Raw genomic sequence first — 21,949 nt, 5'->3', positions numbered from 1 at the left:
AGTGCATCGGTGCTTCAAGGCAGCCATGCGTCAGTTGCTTGTAAATCAGCCCCTATGTATCTTGCTTGCATCGTGCTTTTGTGGTGGTGTGCAGTATTGAAAATATGGCGCATCCATGAAGCAAAATAGGGCACAACACAGCACAACTTTTTCTCCTGCAAAGCAGCGTTGCCAGAGTTTTAGTAAACCTAGGCCTAAACCTATAACCCTTATTGGGGCGCCTCATAACCCAGTTGTCTTGACTGCGGCTCGCAGGGTCGGCTTTAGAGCTGGTGGCGCCCAGAGCGACAATCATTTTTGGTGCCCCCCACCCTCATGATCTACTCCTCTCACTGCCACCGGGCAAAACTGCCCCTCATCTCTCCAACCATAAGATATTACTAAACACAACACACCCCCTGAGGTCAGCGCCCCCCTCCAAAGGTCGGCGCCATGTGCGGCCGCACCGGTCGCACTGCCCTAAAGCCAGCCCTGGCGCTCGCTGACAGAAGAAAGCAGAACCAGGGGAATAATGTTGAGGGACCAGCATTAAAACAATGTTGGTTTGAATGAACCAAGTATCGTTTTAGAAGGCAGGCAGGATTATATAACACTGTTAGGTTTAACCTTAGTCAGGAGTGATTATCTGATAATGGTCAGTTATAATGCGGGCGCGATCGTTTAAAAGTCTAGTCCCAGGGTTTTGGAAACTGCAGTTTGAAGTCTTTGCTCTTCTAATACAGTAGAGCAAATGCTATCAAAAGTAACTTCTGTTTTACTGCAATATTTGCAATGCCAGTCAGACCATTCAAATCCAAGATAAGACACACAAAGGCACGTCTCAGCTGTGGCTCAAACAAGAGATAAACGAGACAAGAGAAATGCCTACACAGCAATCAGGCTTCACGTTCACGTGAACAACTTAAGAATGCGAGGGCCTCCCTTCCCCTACAGGGCTATACCAATAACCGCTGCAGAACGGGTGGCAACAGGGGCGGAACATTCCTACGAATTACACTATTTTCGCGTTTGGTAACCCGTTAACTGTTCCAACTAGTTAAAAACCTGCATAAATAGGTAGCAAAGTGTTTTTTACGCGCTGTCTACTAAAGATAAAGTAAGTGCTTCGCTTGCAAGGTCATTCCAAATAAAACTGCTGAACTTTGTCCCCCACTGGACTCTGAAAAACAAGCTCAGTATAAATAGGACGGGGCAGCTGTTCTCTGCGTGTTTACTGCAGCAGAAGCGAGAGAAGCGAAGTACAGAAGTGAGTACTTATGCTGCTGCGCGCTATTCCTCTGATTTCTTAGCAATGGGTTGTGCTGGGAGTGTTTACTTAGGTCCTGCTGTACTTGAAACGATACTGCGAAATCGCAAGAAAACATGTTACCCCTCTGCACAGGTCGCACACGGGTTGCAGCGTTTGCAATGAGCCATCGGACAAGAACGGTTTACATGCTTATTAGTATGTTTTAAAACGTTATGCGTGTGGTTTTAAAAAAGTGTTTTGCGCTGATTTGCACAGAGAGTATTTTGGTACATTTAGGTAAACAAAGACTGTTTGCCGTACATGATGTGGCCAGAACTACTACTGCTAGGTCGGATACTGTAGTTTAATGACGTATGTATGTTTTTTTTAAGAGTGAGACTGAATCAGCTCTGCCCTTGTACTGCAGGGGGCACGAGTGTTTTACACGGAGCCGAGCTCCTGTTTTTTTTTGTGTTTGAGTAGCTATATTTACTTTAAGAAAAGGGAGAGAGCAGGAAAGCGCCACATCTACTATGACCCTGTCCATCTCTCTCCCTCCTAGCACCAGTGCACAATTATGATGCTTAACACCACACACACAACTTTACACCTTAGTGCAAGAGTGTGTATGTGATGTCTACCACAGGGTTTGAGCTGGAAGGGTACCCAATCAGTCAATATACTGTGCCTAAACAAACTTTAAAACTTAGAATGTGTGCTGTACAGTGCAGCACACATGAACAGTGGAAAATGGGAGAAATAAAACCATTTCTCCAAGTTGAAGCCACTCTCAAAGCGATATTTGTTTTATGCAGAACCCAGTCCACGATTGTTAGTAGATAGAGCTTTGCATCAAAGCCCTGCCCCCCGGTAACATCCACGGAATGCAAAGTAATGCGAAGCAGCGCTTTGTGTTACTTTAAGGCAACCTCTAAAGTGAGTTCAAAATAACCATTTTACCCTGGTTTGCGTCAGTTTTGTGATGCAAACCAGCACAAAATGTTAGTAAATCTGCCCGAGGTGACTAAAGTTCACATATATAACTGACAATTTCTCTGAGTTAGTTCACTAACTTTAGAAAGAACAAGCAGGAAACACAGTCAATCCCTGCTTTTTCCACCTGAGCCGTTGAAAGTTCAGGCATTAACTCTGAGGAATCCCCAGTTATATGTTTAAACGGTGGCGGCTCCTCCACTGTGGCAGACGTGCATCGTCCCCGCCTCAAATCAGCACGAAAGGAAAAATAAACCTATAATAGCGCACATTTTATTATCGTTTTATTTTTCCTTTCCTGCCGAGTCTTGGGGGATAAAAGGGGGTGGTGATGGACGGAGCATCAGAACCAATCAAACACTCACACCCAGTCAACAGATCTGGGTTTGATCCATCACCGTTCTTTAGCCCACTCTGCCACCCCAGTTCAGACATGGCCATATGCAAATCAGTCTGACCCTGTGCCTCATGGGAACAGTCCAGCCCGAACTGCCAAGCCATGCCTTCCCTGGACCGGAAACAAGCTTCCTAGGACCGGTTTCTGGCATTTCAGCCGTCTTCAGCCAGGCTTGCTTGAATCCAGTGGCAAAGTGAGCAAGGGACTCACGGCTGAGCATACCCTGCCAACTTATGGCGAACAAAGCGGTACAAAAGGGGGTGGTGATGGAGTCTTGGGGGATGACATGCACAATGGAAGTGGTAGTGCACCGTTGTCAGTGGGCATGACTGTTTGCCTGGCTGTCTCAGGCCGGACAAACGGTCATGCGCACTGAAGCTTCCTCCAACCCAGCTTCTTTGCTGGGTTGGAGAGAACAGGCGCAGGCTCCTAGTCTCCCTGGGAGCGCAATTTCAGAGCGCTCCGGCCAATCCTGATGCTGCTCTCAATCATGAGAGCAGCATCCGGATTGGCCGCAGGGGAGGCTGGGAGCCCGTGCCTGCAAGGAGAGGAGCCGAACATGCGGGATACGGCCGGCTGCAGGGAAGTTTTGTTTTTTAATGAATTCATTTTTTTTTTGCCCCGTGGCCACTCCTACAACACCGGCCCTCTTTTGTGCACCTACAAATCAAAACGTTGCTGCTCTTTTGCATTTAATCACCAAAAAAATGCACATGGTATGTTTTAGCAGCAGAAAATGTATTTCAAGATAACTTGTCATGTAACGAGTACATTGGTGATTAAATCGGCAAGTGTGAGGGGCGCTCTTACTAAGCAGCACTTGGACTGTTGAAGTGACAATAGTGCAAATAGTAAAAACACCAGAGCCTGGCATTGGAAGAACTGGGTATTTTCTTATTTGTTCGCTTACAACTTCGACATGGCCATACTTTTTATTTCAACACTTAATTCTGTAATGGTGGGAGGTTTGTGTCTATGTTTTAATGTTTCTGAACTAGCAAAATTGTTGATGTGTTTAACTTATAGTTGAAGTCCCTCAAAACGTTTTTCCTGATATTTCACAGTAGAGCGGTATAAGCAGTGTTCGCCCTTTACACAATGCTGCCACCGTGTGGAACTTTTAATTCGACATTTAAACATCGACTCAAGCCAGACTTGAACTGCCTTTCAATTGTGTTATAAAAAAGTCTGCTTTTTAAACTAGTTCATTCTTGCAATGACAACTGCTACCATTATAAATTAAGTGAAAGAAAAATGTTGTTGGAGCAAAAATACACCATTAGAAACCAATAACCAAATTCCAAGATTCTGCGAAGTCAACTGAAATTTAGCCAAACGAGTTCATTATATACCCAAACAAAAAAAGCAGTAGATGGCCCAAAAACGCCTCAGTATCCACTGACTCCATTAGTGTTTTCTTTTCAAAGAAAGTACAATTATTACAACAGGTTTACAAAGAGTACTTGTCATATTACTCCCAACAACAAAAAAGTAAACGGAGTTAAGATAACTTCTTCATTTAAAAAATGTCCAAAACTTCAAACGCTTTTGTAAAACAAACTGTATTGTTTAAAAACTTGCCTAGGGTCCAATTTGCAAATCCATTTGTGCATCTTAGTTTAACACGTGTGTAAAAGGCATGCTTTAGGACTACACATTTACATTTTAGATTCGCAAAACATGAATGAATACTCCTAAATTAATTTACTCACATGTAATATTACACGTGTGTCTTGTAATGTCATGTAAATAATATGTGGGATTAGCTCAACCATTCTATAGGCACTAACACATTCTAATCGCTAATCAACCGTGATACTGTTTAAGATTTGGATCTGTCAAGGGCAGGATTAAATCCCCATCCACAGTGGGAATGGGGAGAAACCCCTCCAAATGTGTGGGGTTTTGGTGCAGAGTTTCTGAACATAGAAAAAATGTTTTCGCACGCTATAGAGAAAACAGAATGTGTAAATACATGTTTGCCCAACATTATCAAATTCATAATAGCAAATTCATTTAAATTTGTGAATGTGTAAATGCTATACATGAGAGTTCTCATGACATTTCTTGACAACTAAAACAAATTGTAAAGCTACCATTTACTCATTTTGGTTTGCATTGGATTGGTAATCTTAGAATGCTAACATTCGTTTCTTGGTAACTGAATCTAGGTTAAAAATCACATTGAAGAATCGTTCTATATCTGTGAATCGTACACTGCAATGTTATGAGATATTCTAACACATTAAGACATTTCTTCTTTTGTGCAGGTTCAACGACCCCCCACAATGTGGGGAGGAGGGCTGGGGATCATCCTGGCTCTCTGTCTCCTCCCAGGTGGAGGAGCAGAGAGTCAGGGAGACAACCCCCACTGCAAAAAGCCCCCAGACTGGTATGTTGGGGAGCGGAGTCCGATGCTGGATTCTGCTGGATCGGTGACAGTGGTGGCTCTTCTGCAGGCTAGCTGATATCTGTGTGTGCTGCAGGCTTCCAGGTATGGTTGGCGAATATTGTGGTATTACAACTCATGAAACAAAAGGGTACCCCCCGAAAAATCACTTCAGGTTCGGAAAAGGGGGAAAAGACAACAATAACCTATATAAATGTATCAATTGACTTGAATCCCATGTGTAAAGACCTAGACAGGGCTTCACATAGGCCAGGTCCTGCCAGTGCTCAGCACCGGCAGTTCTAACAAGCAGGTGCTGAGACCGGTCCCTATCGGGCTCTCCATTTTTGCCCTCACCTTCAGGGTGAAAACAAAATCTTTTAACTCTGCAGCAGTACCACTCTTCACTGCCTTTGATGTAACTTCGAAGAGACTCTTATAGTTCTTTCACAGGCTCATCATTTCAGAACTGAAGCATTTTCAATATGAAATACAACAAAGCCATAGTTTTTGCATATTATGCAACTAATACCTATTTGCAAAACCAATAGTCCTGTCTTGTTGTAGGTATAATGTTACTTGCTGAAATTTATATCTGGATGCAGTGACAGAAACAGCAAAATACCAGTCAGACGACACACTATGCTAAGCACAGTTTCTTAAGAGGTGTTTTATGCCACGCCCTTAATTACACAGGCCACGTCCCTTTGAGAGACACCCACCCCCCAGTTTTGTTTACCCCACTTAAAGCCCTGGACCTAGAGAAACTCTTCACATGTTCATTTCATTTAGCATGATTTATTTTATATCAATTTTACTTATTAAAACAACACCTTTGCATTCATTTTATCAAAACAAATATATACAGCACTTAAAACAAGTACATGAATTTGCCACCCTATACCAGTAAATTAAAATTCTCATAATAAGATAGACAGCAATCCGAAAATACATCACCCTACTCAGTCAAATAATTTGTATTCGACCAATGATAAACAATAAGACTTAAAAACACAGTAAAAAACCTATACATTCATACATTAATTTAAAATCCCTCAAAGCATAAAATACAAATTCAGAAAAGTGGCAACGCTACCCCAAAGAACAGCAACTTCCATGGCTGGATAATTCATAAACCTTATCAAGTTGAGCAAGAAAAAGGGTTTTCTTTAAAACATTTAAAAACATTTATAGAGCCCAGTAGTGAGCGTCATTATATGCGCAATGAATTTCTAGCTCTTCTAGCATATTTTAGAAAAGTGCTCACCAGAAGACATGTATTGGGGGACTTCAGTAGTTGCAAATGTAACCAAGCTCCTCTGCATTTTGGATCACCCTACTCTTCAAGTACTATCTATCACTCATACTCACTCGCGCAATCACACCATATTCACTCATCCTTTAACACCCAGAGCTGCGAATATTGTACATTGATCCAACGGAGACCATTCTTCCTTAGCCTTCCATTGGTGTGTCGAGAACTGAGTTTGCAACAATTTGGTCAATGCACATTGCCGGGAACCTCACATATTTATTTTTGAACACCTTCTTCAGAACTTAACACTTTTTGAAATTCTTAATTTACCCAGATCGACAAGCGGGGGTATCTCTATAAAGTAAAAACATATGGGTCCTAACCACATTTGTGATTGAGCATAGCTTCAAACAAGAAATGTACTATCAGTGCTCTAGAGCAAACCGCACCAGTGCTCAACAATGGAAACAACCATGTGGAGCATTGAGAGGAGAGAAGAGAAGGTCTCTTTTCAGAACCCAACAGCCTCAGAAAGATATGGAAACAGACAGAGAGTGCTCTTTCCGCTCCGGAACACCCACAGGCTACAAGCATCCGTTCGCGGTGCCTTCCATACAGGAATAATCGCCATCCCTCAAACCCAGCAGGCTTTCCACAAAGGTGCTCGATGTTTGACTCACTGATTTCTGAGTCTATTCTTTGTAGGTAAAATTCCAGCCTTCAAAACATGAACATTAACCCGCAGCCCGGGGAATGGCTGAGGGGGAGATACAGATCGAATACAGACACCACATTCGATCTCATGCCTCTTATTCAGTCAATAAGCCATCAATGCTCTTCCTGATAGAGCGGGACGTGTTACTATTTATCATGTAATCGTTTATTGTGGTACTACATACACCTTTATGACACACACCCTAAAACACAACACACTGAAAGGACTGAGACACCAGTGTCCACAGCAAAGGGTTAATGATGCATCGTCACTACCAGTGAGCGTTTGTTCTACAGATAGCTAGCTATACCTTATAATTAATTCAGAAAACACACAAAAAAATGGTACTTCTTCTAAGAAGGGTATGCTTTCAACAAAACAATACTTACATCAAGAATACGAAGTAGATGCCAGAGAGTTACTCTCCGTCCATTTAGGAGGTAGGAAACAAAGGTGTACGGAGGGGTGAGTACAGCTTTTCAGTCATTTATGTTTTATATGGTGATACTGCCGCCTAATGGTCCCTGCAACACAGAGCGCCAATGGGTAGAATTGCAAGCATCAAAAGTATAGTTTCCGCATGGCGCACACGATTAGCTTAACTAACTTCTTTATTATAACGGGCAATGTACATATAATCCAATTAAAAAATAAATGCAATTCATTATTTGTAAACCAATATACATGTAGTAATTTGTACATTCTGATGTGGATCTATTCATCTATGTTAAAATACACATGTGGCACTTCGACTAAGGGCCCCGGGGGTGCTTGCCTTTGCATAACAGGGTCACTTTGGTATTACAGAAGCCACAGATGCTGGATAAGAGAATCCCTTCTGTAGCCTATGCACAAGTAGAGCAGTGCAAACTCCATGCAATGAGGAGGCAGGTCGCCTCTGTGCTCGTGCCATATTACAGGCATGGGCACGTGGGCTAAAGAGCTGTCAGGAGGTGCAGTGACTGTGTGCCACGTTAAGGTGGCACACCCAGTGCGCCCTCATCCACCAACGGAGTCCTAGGTACAAGTTGGGGAAGAAGGTGCCACCCGTGGCATCCACGGGCATCTGTCTGCAGACCAGAGCCGGCCGGGCACTGCTGGCAGAGATGCCGCCTGCACAGTGAAAGGCAGACCGATGCTTTCAAACAGCCGCACACTAGCGCAAGCTTCCAGGGCAAGTGCTAGTTTACATCTGTTCTAGGGGGGGGGGGGGTGCATTAACTGGGATAAAACACACTGTCAAAGCCTGTGCATGGTGCCCCCATTTAAAGGCGTGCTGGGCATGAACAGGGCCTGTGCTCTTTATACGTAATGCAGGCCCTTGTCCCTAATTGTTAACCAATCCAGTGGTCTATGCACAACAGCATTTGACGAACACAAGGTACACAACTCTATGTGCACCCCAGAATCATTTCCGTGCTCACTCCTTTGAGGACGTTCATCAACGTCCGTCTCAGTTGCGTACACGAGGTAAACTGTGCCTAACCTGACATGATGGCAGCACAATGCTGCGCACACAGGTAGAAACAGCTCCTAGGATCTGAATGACATTGTGCCACAGTCTTAGAAATGCTCTAATTATATAGTAGCCCATGAGCATCACTGTTCTACAACAGGAAAAAAGTATGCTTACAACTCGTGTCTCCCTAGAGGAAGCGAAGATGCCGCCTAGAACACAGGAGGGCCTAGCCACTTCAAAGCAATTTCCCAGGATTGGAATCAAATCAATGTGTAAATACCCTTGTAATGGTCTCCTTGTGATCTCACAAATGTAGGAATATATTCCAACCCTACATCCTCAATGGTAAGATTTAAACATAGTTCATCCAGAAAGTACTGTACATTAAAACTCCATCCAGTGTTCTCTATTTCAGATTCCTCTGAAGCCAGCAGCTGCATTGTACAGTCAGGCACCATTACCACAGTCACCCCCCCCCCCCACACCCACCAGGCGTCAAAGTCCTAACTCCCCTCCATGTCGTTCAGTACTGTTCGTTCCTAACTGGTAGTAAATACGAATCAAATACAACTAATGGGTTACACAGAATAATGAACACACGTGCACAGTGGAGCACAATCCTGCCTGCACTTCAGCAGGTGGCAGCCATCTTGGATTGTATACCAATGTTACTTTCTATACTGATTGCTGTATCGGTCTAAGGGACGCCCCGTTGCTGGGGCAGCTGTGCGCTTTACAAGTCTACAACATTAACATTAACATTAAGATGACTGTGAGGTTACATCCAGAAGCAACAACACAGCCTTCTGGTAAGTACAGTAAATATTCCAAGCTGGCAGGCCACCGCTTTTGGCCTTGCCAGTGCAGGTGCAGTTCTACAGGCATTGGTAAAGTCAGTAGCGGCAAGAGCATGCTGCAGGCGGATGGTAGAGAGAGGCATGTGACAAGCACTAAGCCGCAGCAGGGCTTGGTGTCGGTGGTGGTGGAGGGACGGGAGGAAGGAACAGAACTTGCAGATGGCAGAAAACACAAAAGCATTGGAAGGATACACACAAGCAATCAAGCATGGTTAAACCTAAATGATCCAGGGGTGAGAAAAATACAAGAATAGTTGTAAAGCAATCAGATCAGGAGCAGAGAATTGACATAGACAGGAAAGCCGTTCAATCCTGAACAATGAGCACACCAAAAGCCCATTTTAAGGATATGCTAAAGTATTGGCTATAATGCTGTCTGCAACAGACAGCTAAAGCTGACGCTGTAGATGCCTCAACAAACAGTCTTTTTAAATACTAAACTATTTAATATCATTAAAACCACTATCTATTTGCTTGGAAAACAGAACACCATTGACATCTTGCCATTTACAGAATAATGCTCTCACCTATAGATTATTATTCGGATTAACCTCGAAATGGAAGGTGCACCAGAATTGAAGTCAAGTTTGAGTCCATCATCCACTTTTTATTAATCCAGAATAGTTGCATATGAATTAAAATCAGGCATCATCCAACGTGTTTTGTTCCTGTCACAGAGGAACTTCCTCAGGGCTTCATATGTCAAAGAGCGCGTTCGCACAGTTTTTCATGAGCACCAGAGGGTCGTCGCCAGGATGCTCGCCCGCGGATGAGGGTGTATATTCAAATTAAATCCCACCTCGGAATCTGAGTCGTGGGAAATCCCGGTGCAGGTCGAATCGCCTGTATCAACGAAATGCGTTGGCTGGTTTTAAATCATATGCAACTATTCTCGATTAATAAAAAGAAGCTGATGGACTCACACTTGTGATCATGACTTCAATTCTGGTGCACCTTCCATTTGGAGGTTTATTGATTACTCTGTTTCCCAGTGGCACCAAACGGCAGCAAGAGCCGGAAGAGGAGTGCACAGGACAATACAATGTATGTGACAGGGATTAAGGTGCAGAACCTATGGTCCGCCGTTGGTATTTTTGTGAATAGATTATTAGGATGTTCACAAATTGCCACGGCGTCCTTTACGTGCATAAAGCACTGAGCTCCTTTGTGACATGTAATTATGAAGGTTTATTACTCCATGTAGCATTGGTATTGTTAACTGTGCTTTTCTGCATAGTTAAACTAATTCAGTTCTTGGACACACCCCAAGAAATGTCTCAAGTAAAGTACAATTATGCCACGTGTTACAAATAAAAACATTGCTCAAAAAAAGGTAATGTCAAACAGGTAACAGCACGAACTAAAACAGCGTGGTAAGATTCTACAACTGCAGCAATTATCTTTTTTATGTCTAGATTGGAAGAACTGCGCTTGAAATTGGAGAAGGATGGCCTGGTGAACATTTCATTCGTTGTCGTGAATCACCAAGGAAAGCCCTCTCAATTAAAATACCATCTTTTGAAAGAGAGAGTCTCAGAATCCATTCCTGTGTACCAGCAAGATGCAACTCAGCCTGACATTTGGAGCCTTCTAAAGGGAAACAAGGATGATTTTCTGATTTACGACAGGTATGTAGTGTCTTCAAGATGCACCCAATAATGGAACTTCGATTACGCTTCAAATAACAGTGGATCTCTAAGCACTATGCCATTTGTACACAACCACTTTTTTTTATATTTCTCACCACTGTGACAGATTAAGTATGTTTGGAAGACAAGTGAAGAATGGTACAAGCGAAATGTACGTTGTATGTTCATGACAGCTAATCGATTTCCACCTACTGTAATGTAGAATTTTATTTTAAGGACATTGGCTTTCCGCCTTAAACCTGTTGCCACAGTCGATGGCCTTTCAAAAAGGCCCGTTCACCCCAGAGGTCTTATTGGCATCGCACGTCTTAATTGTACTGGCCCAATTTTGTGATTTTACTGGTTATTCCGTAGTTTTGCAGCATAGACGTCTTCTAGATTCACATTCTGTGCATATTCCGCCATCTAGTGGTTGGTGACGGAAAGTGCTTTGCTTTTTAGGTCTCGCTGAGTCTGCGCGCATGCGCTGTCTCCGAGAGACTTTAGTAGGTGAGTTTTCAAAGTGCTGCTGGCTGGCGACAAGCTTGAGATCACGCAAGCGTGCACGCGCGAACCGCCAGCCTTCAGCAGCACTTTGAAAACTCACCTACCATGTCTTGTAGCGTGTTATCTTTAGTTTTGCTATAATCACGGCACCCACGCTTTACTTTTAATGTTATAAGTAAAGCACAGGTGCCGCGATTATACCAAAAGTTTGGTATAATCGCGGCACCTGCCATGGGCATCCGCAGAAATTTTTCCAGGGGGGGGCAAAATGTTAACGTCATCACTATCCTCCGACATGATGTGTGCCAGGTGGGGCACAAGAAACACTGGGGCGCAGAAGGAGCCATGGGGGACAGGAAGCAGGCTGCATATGATCTCATACATCATAGGGTTGTCACAGCCATCTCTTTCTTTTGTGGACTTTGGAAGATATCATTCACATCTTCTAGCAGTTGGCAAATAAAAAAGCATAGCTCAGCTGCCGACAGGTGCGGCTCTTGGCCAAAAGTGAAAAAGCACAGGCATGCAAAGGATTTAGAAACCTGATGCAAAATATTAATGGAAGGATCAAGCTGCTATTGTCTGATTAGCAATTTCTAATCTGTTTTTATGTCACCGCTATTGAATATACCACATTATTCATACACACATGATACCCAAAAAAATACCATCTACACGGTGTTGAAATTCAGCTGGAGCATTACAAAGACCAAATGGCATAAACAAATACTCTGAATGTGCATATCTAGTATTAAGAGCGGTCTTCCATTTGTCTCCTGCTTTATTGGGAACTAAGCTGTGTGCCCCCCTAAAATCATATTTTGCAAACACCTTAGCCATACAAACCTGTTCCAATAGTACAGAAATGCGTGGCAAAGGACATGAAGTATTTACAGTGATGCCATTCAATTCACAATAATCACCATTTGATTTTGAGAAACAAAATATAGGTGCTTTATAAAACCAGGCTGGCTGTATTGAATAAAGTGAGTTGTAGATGGCCCCTGGCCCCTTAAAACTCATCCATTCCCTAAACCCTAAAATTACCCCCTGGCACCCCAAAACTCATTACCACCATGAACCCTAAAATTACCCCCTGGCACCCCAAAACTCATTACCACCCTGAACCCTAAAATTACCCCTGGCACACCAAAACTCATCACCACGCTGAACCCTAAAATTACCCCTGGCACCCCAAAACCCATTCTCGCCCTGAACCGTAAAATTACCCCTGGCACACCAAAACTCATCACCACGCTGAACCCTAATATAGCACTAATTTGGAAGATAAGCATATCTGACGAATTGTTTATAAGAAATGTATGTTCAGCCTGCCATTACTTCCTGCTGAGCAGTCAGGTTCTGGGTAGATGCACTCCAACAGCTGCCTGGGGGTGCTAAAATGTTCTAAAAGTGCTGTTTGCGGAATTCTGATTATGTTTGCCAAAAGTAAAACACCTGACAATGACTAGAAAGCGCTCACTATGGAGGCATACACTTTCAAACAAGAGAGAGCTGGTATGTTATGTGCTGATTTTTTTTCTTCTTTATTTCATAAGTATTGTTTAAGATGTATTCGCTTTGGAAAATATAAAAACTTGTAAATTATTCCTCTTGTTGAGCACTTACAGTGAGGTCTATTGATTGACGGCTTCTTTGTCAACCCAAAGCCATCACAATGGAGTCCTCTGAAATGTTACATAAACCAAAAGACTAAAAGTGTAGGAGTCACATGTCATCCATACTGGTAGGCAGTATAGTTTAAGAGTGCTTGGTGTGGAGAAGCCCAAACTCAGAGTTGAAAAAGAAACTGCATAGTTGGGAGTTCTCTTTAATAATAAGAATCGATTTCTAGCCAAATTAATCCTTTTTGCAACATTAATCAATTTTCTAATAATGTATTATTTGCAATGTGTATGCAGTTCTGGGATGAAAGTTAATAGCTCACTATTCTATATTAGGACTTTAAGTTATAAATTGCAAGTAACAAAAGGAGGTTTCTTTTGAAAGCAGTAACCTGCTGATCTGTACATACACAAACGCACTCTGTAATCACTTGGTACACGTTCTTTGCAGAAGGCATATTAACCCTCTGCACTAACTTCACATAAGTCAAAACCTCAACTATGCAAAATGCTGATCTCTCTCGGAAGATAATTAATCACAGGAGTTATTGTGACATTTATGTGAGCTTGGTAATTGCCGGGGGAAAGAAACGCTGCAGCAGGTGCTTCAAAAGCGTAATAAACGTTCAAGCACGGCGCCCCCAGGAAGGTGGCACGGTGGCACCGGTCGCACCGCCCTAAAGCCGGCCCTGGTGCTACATGCTTCTTTAAGTTATAAATTGCAAGTAACAAAAGGAGGTTTCTTTTGAAAGCAGTAACCTGCTGATCTGTACATACACTCTGTAATCACTTGGTACACGTTCTTTGCAGAAGGCATATTAACCCTCTGCACTAACTTCACATAAGTCAAAACCTCAACTATGCAAAAAAATGCTGATCCCTCTCGGACGATAATCACAGGAGTTATTGTGACATTTATGTGAGCCTGGTAATTGCCGGGGGAAAGAAACGCTGCAGCAGGTGCTTCAAAAGCGTAATAAACGTTCAAGCACGGCGCCCCCAGGAAGGTGGCACCGGTCGCACAGCCCTAAAGCCGGCCCTGGCGCTCCATGCTTCTTTAAGTTATAAATTGCAAGTAACAAAAGGAGGTTTCTTTTGAAAGCAGTAACCTGCTGATCTGTACATACGCACTCTGTAATCACTTGGTACACACGTTCTTTGCAGAAGGCAAGGCATATTAACCCTCTGCACTAACTTCACATAAGTCAAAACCTCAACTATGCAAAATGCTGATCTCTCTCGGATGATAATTAATCACAGGAGTTATTGTGACATTTATGTGAGGCTGGTAATTGCCGGGGGAAAGAAACGCTGCAGCCGGTGCTTCAAAAGCGTAATAAACGTTCAAGCACGGCGCCCCCAGGAAGGTGGCACCGGTCGCACCGCCCTAAAGCCGGCCCTGGCGCTCCATGCTTCTTTAAGTTATAAATTGCAAGTAACAAAAGGAGGTTGCTTTTGAAAGCAGTAACCTGCTGATCTGTACATACGCACTCTGTAATCACTTGGTACACACGTTCTTTGCAGAAGGCAAGGCATATTAACCCTCTGCACTAACTTCACATAAGTCAAAACCTCAACTATGCAAAATGCTGATCTCTCTCGGACGATAATTAATCACAGGAGTTATTGTGACATTTATGTGAGCCTGGTAATTGCCAGGGGAAAGAAACGCTGCAGGCAGCAGGTGCTTCAAAAGCGTAACGTTCAAGCACGGCGCCCCCAGGAAGGTGGCACCGGTCGCACCGCCCTAAAGCCGGCCCTGGCGCTCCATGCTTCTAACAAGTAAGAAAAACACGTGCATTTGCGTTTTAAATGTCCGATCCTGCAGCAACACACTTCCAAGGCCCATACATGACAGTAACCCGATTCAAGGCCCCATTCTCCCGATTTTTTTTTACAGAATCTCCCACTTTGCTCTCCTGAAATGGTGGCATGTATAGGTAAGTAAGTACACCGTGACCCGGCCTCAATAAACACGGCGTCCGAATTCCCCTGGCCTTGCCCACTAGCTGTAAATTTAATTAAAAAATAAACACTCACGTGCTCCGACCTCGAGTGGTCCGAGATGCCGGAATGCTAGTGTTCTTAGCCGAAAGCGGAGACAGGGGGTTGGGCGGCAAAATGCTCCTGGGCTGGCCGCAAACGCGAGGGAAGACGCACTGCCGCGCGAACGTGCGCGAGCGTGCGCGCCTATAAAATAATAAGCCAATCACCCTTCAGCTTCCACCCCAAAGCTGAAATGGTGATTGGCCCGATTTTTTTTGGTCCTGCCGCCCTGGCCTGCGCTGTCATTCAGTGCTTGTAGCCGTAGTAGCGCATGGGCGCTTCAATATAATACGATCCAGTTCGCGGACCCCCTGGGAATGTGTCACGGACCCCAACTGAAAAAACTGGAGGGTCGCTCAAAGGGGCACGGCCAATGCAATTAAGGGCATGGCTTAAAAACACAAACCCAAAAGTAAAGAAATAGAAAAAAAATATTTTTCTTTACTTTTGCTATAATCGCAGCACCCACGCTTTACTTTTAATGTTGAAAGTAAAGCGCCGGTGCCGCGATTGTAGCAAAAGTAAAGAAATAGATGTTTTTTTCTATTTCTTTACCTTTTTAGTTTGTGTTTTTAAGCCATGCCCTTAATTGCATTGGCCGTTCCCCTTTGAGAGACCCTCCAGTTTTTTCATCCCACTTAAAGCCCTGACTGCAGGCATAGCACAAGCTGCCAGCCACTTAAAATCCACTAAGGTGCCGCTCAACAATCCAGATGCAGGGTCCAGCGCGAAGAAGCCTGGACATCGAGGCGGACACAAAGTAGTGTCAGGGAGCGAGGGTGCTTTATCTCAAAAAGCAGCTCTAAGCATGCTGGGACTTGCAGTTTTACTTCTGTCACAAGTGTGGACCTACTCGTACCAGCATGCCTCGCGCAGCTGACTGCACAACACTGGCCTACACCCCCCCCTTTATGGAACATGACGGAGACGGTGCCCACGAGCCTCAGGCCTACTGGTAACTGGTTCATATGATATTTAAAGCACTGAACAGCAGCATAACCACCTCCAATAAATTCTGCACGGTGGCCCATAGCTCAGCAGCTTAATGCCCCTGCTACAGTATGTGCCGGTATTAGAACAGTCTTCTGCAGCGCCTCAAAACAGCCGGCAGGGAGTACTCTTTTCTAATTTATAGATTGTACCCCGCTCAAGGCAACTGCGGGAACTCTTCGAGGCTGTGGGGGTTAACCCGCCTGCAGCAAATGGATAAAAATAATCATTAGGTGGCAACTGTTCACCTCCTCCTGGGGCTTAGTATAGGGTGACCAGACGTCCCCGTTTTCCCAGGACGGTCCCCGTTTTTGGGGAAGTTTCCCCGTGTCCCGACACTTTTCTCCAAGTGACTCAAATGTCCCTGTTTTCAAACAGTGTCCCCGTTAAACACAGAAATGTCCCTGTTTTTCATTGTTCCGGTTGAGCATGCGCGCGCATGCTCTCTTTGCACTGTTTACGGCATGTGTCGTCACTGAGGTGAGCGCTGTAGCAAGAAGGGAAATCCTTTGAAGAGAGACATTTTACACGCAGCGCCACCTACGTCATCGCGCCAGCCAAAGTTTCTTCTTTGGATAAAACAATATTTCTTCATCCTGTAGCTTGTATTCATAGTCATACAAACTTTTCAGTAGCCCTTATGCATACCGTGCAAGGATTAATGCATTGCTCATTGCATGTTTTATTCATAACCAATTGATGCATGCTTTGTGTTCTCCATATCAAAGCTATGACTTGGACCTTTTGACTGACCTTTCAGATCACGGCAAACTGTTTAGCTGGAAAGGACTTAAAAGAGCAGGGTTAACGCCTGTGGGAGAGGCGAGCAGCGCTGCTCGAGCTTTTTGCTCAGGTCTTCACACTATTGCGCTATGAGATTATATCAATGGCTAGAGTGCACTATACATACCCCAGTAAGGTAACATGACATCCCAACAGTGACCACGCAAATATGGGAGGACTGTGTGGTCGGCCAGCCTTTGCGACCCTTAAGACCCTAAGGCAGTAATACCTGGAGAGCAGTGTTTTTTTTGTACATTGGTCCATGGCTGTCCTTTGGCAATTTAGCATTCCGCAGTTTACCTCCCATGCTTTTCTGTCATGAGCAACTAAGAAACATTGGTGAGTTGTACTTTATGTGGTGCTGACGTGCAGCTATAGAAACGAGCATTGATAAAGCTAGTAAATCTGGCGTTTGCTAGCCTGTGATTTTTTATAGATTTTTGGCAAATATATGCTATAGTCCTTAAAAGTGTAAATGTAATAAAAAGTACTAATGCTGCTGTGTGAAGGAGAGGGTTGCCAATAAAAGACCGCGGATTTGTTGTCTGTAATGCTTCATCTCGGTCTGTGGAGGGAGCTGTAATTGTAGTCCTTTTTCTATGTCTATGACAGCTGTCAAATAGTCCTACTTTTATGTCGATGGTTACTGCAAACCATAGTCCTACTTCTATGTCTATGACCTGTCCCCGTTTTTTGTTTTGAGAATCTGGTCACTCTAGCTTAGTAGCGACGCACTAATTAATTCTGGCCCTCTTGTTATCGACCTAGAGAGATTAAAGGTGCATCTTTGTGCGATCCACTGAAAACCCACACATCTCGGTTGCTAGTGCATTAGCTATCAAAGCTGCCACAGCCCACCATGCCCGGCAGCAGCTGTGGCGACCGATAGGTGGCCGGACCAGAATACTTTTTTTGTTACCGTGTTTCTGGCAGGTGCCTTTTTTTCCTCTACTTTCCCCTTAAGAGGCATGACTGTACTAACATTTGTTTTTCATTTGGGGTGGCATTTCTTTGTTAAAAAGACAGCAGCAGCTGATGACTTTATTTTCTTAAAGGAGTAAGTTGGGCATAACGTTACCAGCTTAGCAAAATAGGTAACATTATCTCTAGGCCAGAAATTTAATAAAGCTTTTAACAGTTCAGCCAACCTACATCACCTACAGTTCATATTAAACTCACTAATTGTAAGGCGTTATCTTTAGGCCAGATACTCAGGGCTTTATGCAACTTTCACTAAATTACCCTTCACTACATTTGTCAAACTCTCCAGCTTTTCTGCACTCTTGCCATAGTATCATTGTGCATCTCACATTCACTCCTTTCTGTATTCTTCACTCCAGACTCTTGTACACTATTTCTAGCTGCATCACACTTCCACTGCCTCCAGTCATTTCTTTCCCTCATCCGTTTCCTACTCATTTTTACAGCGATAACTTTAACACTCCGTCTTCCTTTTTTCACAAATCTTCTTCCAGTCTCTTTTTCGGACACGCACGAGCTCCCAGCCATCCCCGTTCTCGGAAGAGCTCTGCCCCTGCTTGGACATTCGCTTCTTTAAGGGAGCGCTGCACAAAAACTGAAAACATTCGACATTGATTTTTTGGGACAGATTTAGAGGAATACCATGACACTTGTTTCAGCTCTTCAGAGCGCTCTCATCCGGGGTGGGCAGCAATGAGCAGAGTCCCGCTGGTGCAGACCGGGTGAATTTCATTGTAAAAGGCGTCTCAGGTATCTCCTTACATTTTAATACATAAATCGGAGAGCTGCAACAGCCTGTAAGAAAGCACAACCCTCGGCTCCCCAACAGGTTGGCCCCATATCACACATCGTCTCAAACCACGCCTTGGGAGCTCATACTCTCATTTTACCTTTGCATTATGGGACTTGTAGTCCTATACTTACTGGAAGAAAAGCAACTTTACATTGAACAGAATGGAAACTCTGAAACCAGGGCTGTGTACGCTCTCTGGCTCTTTCGGAAGAGCTCTGTTCCTGTTTGCACATCAGCTTCTTTAAGGGAACAGTGCACAGAAACAGGAAACAATCGACTTTGCTCTTCAGGACAAATTTACGGGCTAAAAACATAAAACGTGCCTTTTCAAACTTTCCCTCTCTCAAACACATGCTCTCCTCCTCTTCTTAGGGTGTCTTCTACATACACAAAAAATACCTCTTTAGGCATCTGTTACCTGCTCTCCCCTTCTTTCTCACACACTCTTTCTCCTCCTCTATCTCAATAACCACTACCTTCACAAACGACCTATCTCTTGCATTCTTCCTTTCTATCATTTCTCTACAGCTCTCACTACTATCTATTCACCATGCCACATAATTCCAGTACATAAATACACAACACACAGTTACACACTGCACAAATAAACAACTAACAATTCCAATACAACACACATGGTTCCAATACACTTCAAAACAAAACACATAGGTAAAAACGTTATCATTTACAACGCTAATAGCTTTAACTCTAACAAATACGAAACCTATTGCATTATAAATGCTTGTCTTTTCTTTCTTTAAACAACAATGTTCACTTCTCCTTCTCTGCTGCTGCCCCTCCCCCTTTTCTTCCTCTTATTCACTCGCTCCCTCTGTCTCGCTCCTCCTCACTTGCTGAAAATCATTACTTCAACAAATGGCTCTTTTTCTCTTTCCTATATTTGTTCCCCTGTGAAGTGGATCTAAAAAACAATAAGAAAAAACACTTTGACTTCAAATGTCTTCTTTTTCAGAAGTGCAGCCTTTGGGCGGAGAATAAAAAAAGGTTGAAAAAATACTAAAAATAACCAGCATTTGCAATGCAATTGGTCTCGCATTCTTGAAAGTCTGAGCCATTTGCGTTCCATGTAATAATGCAACGCCAATAGCTCAAACTTTCAGTAATGCGAGACCTATTGCACTGCAAATGCTTGTTTTTTTCTTCTGTTGGATGCTTGTGAAACCTGATCCCTTAGTCAGGCTACAACCCCCCTTCAGTGTGTGCAAGCTCTTAGATTATTTTTTCCGCCATGGAGATCGGAGGTGCACGGAAGACGTCTGAGAAAACACAGCAGCAGACGCAGGAAAGAAGGAAAACCCACCAGAAACTCCGGAGAGAGAGGTGGTACCAAGGAAGGTTGAATGAGAGGGAAATCTTAGTGCAAAAAATGCCCTTTTTGGCGCTGCTCACTTGGTTCCTTATGCACCACAGTGAGAACTTTTTTTTCCAGAGAATACAGTCTCCAGGTATTTGGGGGGTTGGGGGGTGTTTATGCGAGGAGCTGATGCTTCATCAGAAAACAAGGTAAGAATTTGCTCTTTTATAGATAATATATGAGCAAAGCATGGATACATTGACCCAGGCACTAGCAAGAAAACTACGTTAAAGACGCACAGCAGTTCTACCATGCTGCGCCTCTAGACAATGTATCTATGTACTGTTTATACACTACTTGTGCGTTTTTTCAGTCATTCCAAACCTACTTTCATAGTTGTACTACGTTTGAAATGCACAGCAGTGCCTCTACTAACAAGCATTTGCAATGCAATAGGTCTCGCAGTTACACGAGTTAAAGCTATTGGCATTGTAAATGACAATGCCAATATGCATTGTTATTTGCAATGTCAATAGCTGAAACTCGCGTAAATGCGAGACCTAATGCATTGCAAATGCTTGTTTCCCAGGGAAGGATCTGTGTTTATTTAGGCCTTTGTCTGCCCAGGGATTAAGCGCCGGCCCACCAGCATTGTGAACTTGGTGGCAAGAAAATCCGGCCATAACACACTGTAAAATCATTCTTACCATGGCATTACTTGCACAGTATCCTTTACAAAGTAGAATGCCGGGACTCCCCTTTCACTAATCTAAAGCATTTTATCTCGTTCCTCGTGCGTAATGCTGCTTTTCCCCTTTCTAATTTGAAAAAAATACAAAAACTTACTTATGTTTTTTGTGACCCTTCGTGTGTTCAGTTTTTTTTTTGTCCAGATGACTTGTTAACAGTGACGCAGATAGGTGATCCGAAAACAAAATCAACATTTTAATTAGAGCTTCAAATTGGGGACGTTAGGCCATAAAAATATTTTTCTACGTTTTGCATCATTTTTTCCCCGTACCGTGAATTCAACCTACTTGTAAAGTTCCTAACACATTACAACCACCAGGTGGCGTAACAGCCAAGCAGACCTGTGCTTTTTGGGTGGCGCTGATATTCCGGAAGATTTAGCCGTGAGCATATGTATTGTATTAATTATTTTCCAGTACAAAAGAGCTTTGTAATCCCACTATAAAACACTCTTAGAGGCAGCCGCAGATAAGGCGAGGCCCTTTTGAAGGAGGCTCATTTTTAAGAAAAACTGTTGATGACCTGATCACGTCTCCCTTTTTAAAAGTAAAAATATAAGGCATATTTTTTGGGCTGGAGAGAGTTTTTAATTCTTCGCTGCGGCCGTTAGCGTGTTATGTGCAGAGCAGATTGTGGCTGCAGCAGTGATGTGCAATGTGTTGCTTCTTGTAATTTGGAAGCTGGGAGATCTGGTTCCAGTCCCGGCAGGGATGCTGAACACCCTGTGATATTGGGCAGATGACTGCATCTCTTTGTGCCTAACAAAATGAATGCGTCAGTCTGTAACGCAACTGGTGCTCATGTAAAACGCTCTGATACCTTTGGGTCGAGTTCGCGATAAATAAATAAAAAATCAGCGTGGTATTGAATTTTGGGATGTGTAGTCATGCTTTTCTAATGGCAAGCACTAGAAAGTAAAACATGTGAGGGGCTAGTGAAGAAATACGTATGGAATCGTACAGGAAATGATTTGGATTGAATTTACAATGAGAACAAGCAGGAAGTGGGATAAGGGAGGGGGTGGCAAATGTTTCACTTGTGAAAGTAATCATTTCGCGGGCGCTTTGATGTTCGCAGTGGCCGCGCGGCTCACTGAGAACATCAAAGCGCCCGCGAAATGTACACGCAGGCTGCCAAATGGTGCGCGCGCCCGGCGCACATGCACTGTAGTTGGGGGCCTGAAAAGTACTCGTTTGCACTTCCAAATCCCCGTTTTCTATAGCTCTCGCCAGAGCAGC

The 21,949-nt window shown here is 43.6% G+C and overlaps 1 protein-coding gene across 1 annotated transcript in view; it reads left to right on the top strand.

Annotated features, from left to right (window-relative positions):
- Positions 1-1,206: 1,206 nt before the first annotated feature.
- The window catches only part of SELENOP (selenoprotein P), a 46,286-nt gene continuing 25,543 nt past the window's right edge, over positions 1,207-21,949 (top strand). The window contains exons 1-3 of the mRNA XM_085631203.1: positions 1,207-1,246; positions 4,889-5,112; positions 10,709-10,921. Coding sequence (XP_085487329.1) covers positions 4,907-5,112; positions 10,709-10,921 — 419 coding nt within the window. The 5' untranslated portion in view covers positions 1,207-1,246; positions 4,889-4,906. The remainder of the gene's footprint in view (positions 1,247-4,888; positions 5,113-10,708; positions 10,922-21,949) is intronic.

Source organism: Triturus cristatus, chromosome 2_1 (assembly GCF_964204655.1).
Source record: "Triturus cristatus chromosome 2_1, aTriCri1.1, whole genome shotgun sequence".
Classification (NCBI taxonomy): Eukaryota; Metazoa; Chordata; class Amphibia; order Caudata; family Salamandridae; genus Triturus; species Triturus cristatus.
This window is presented reverse-complemented; position numbering and strand designations above follow the sequence as displayed.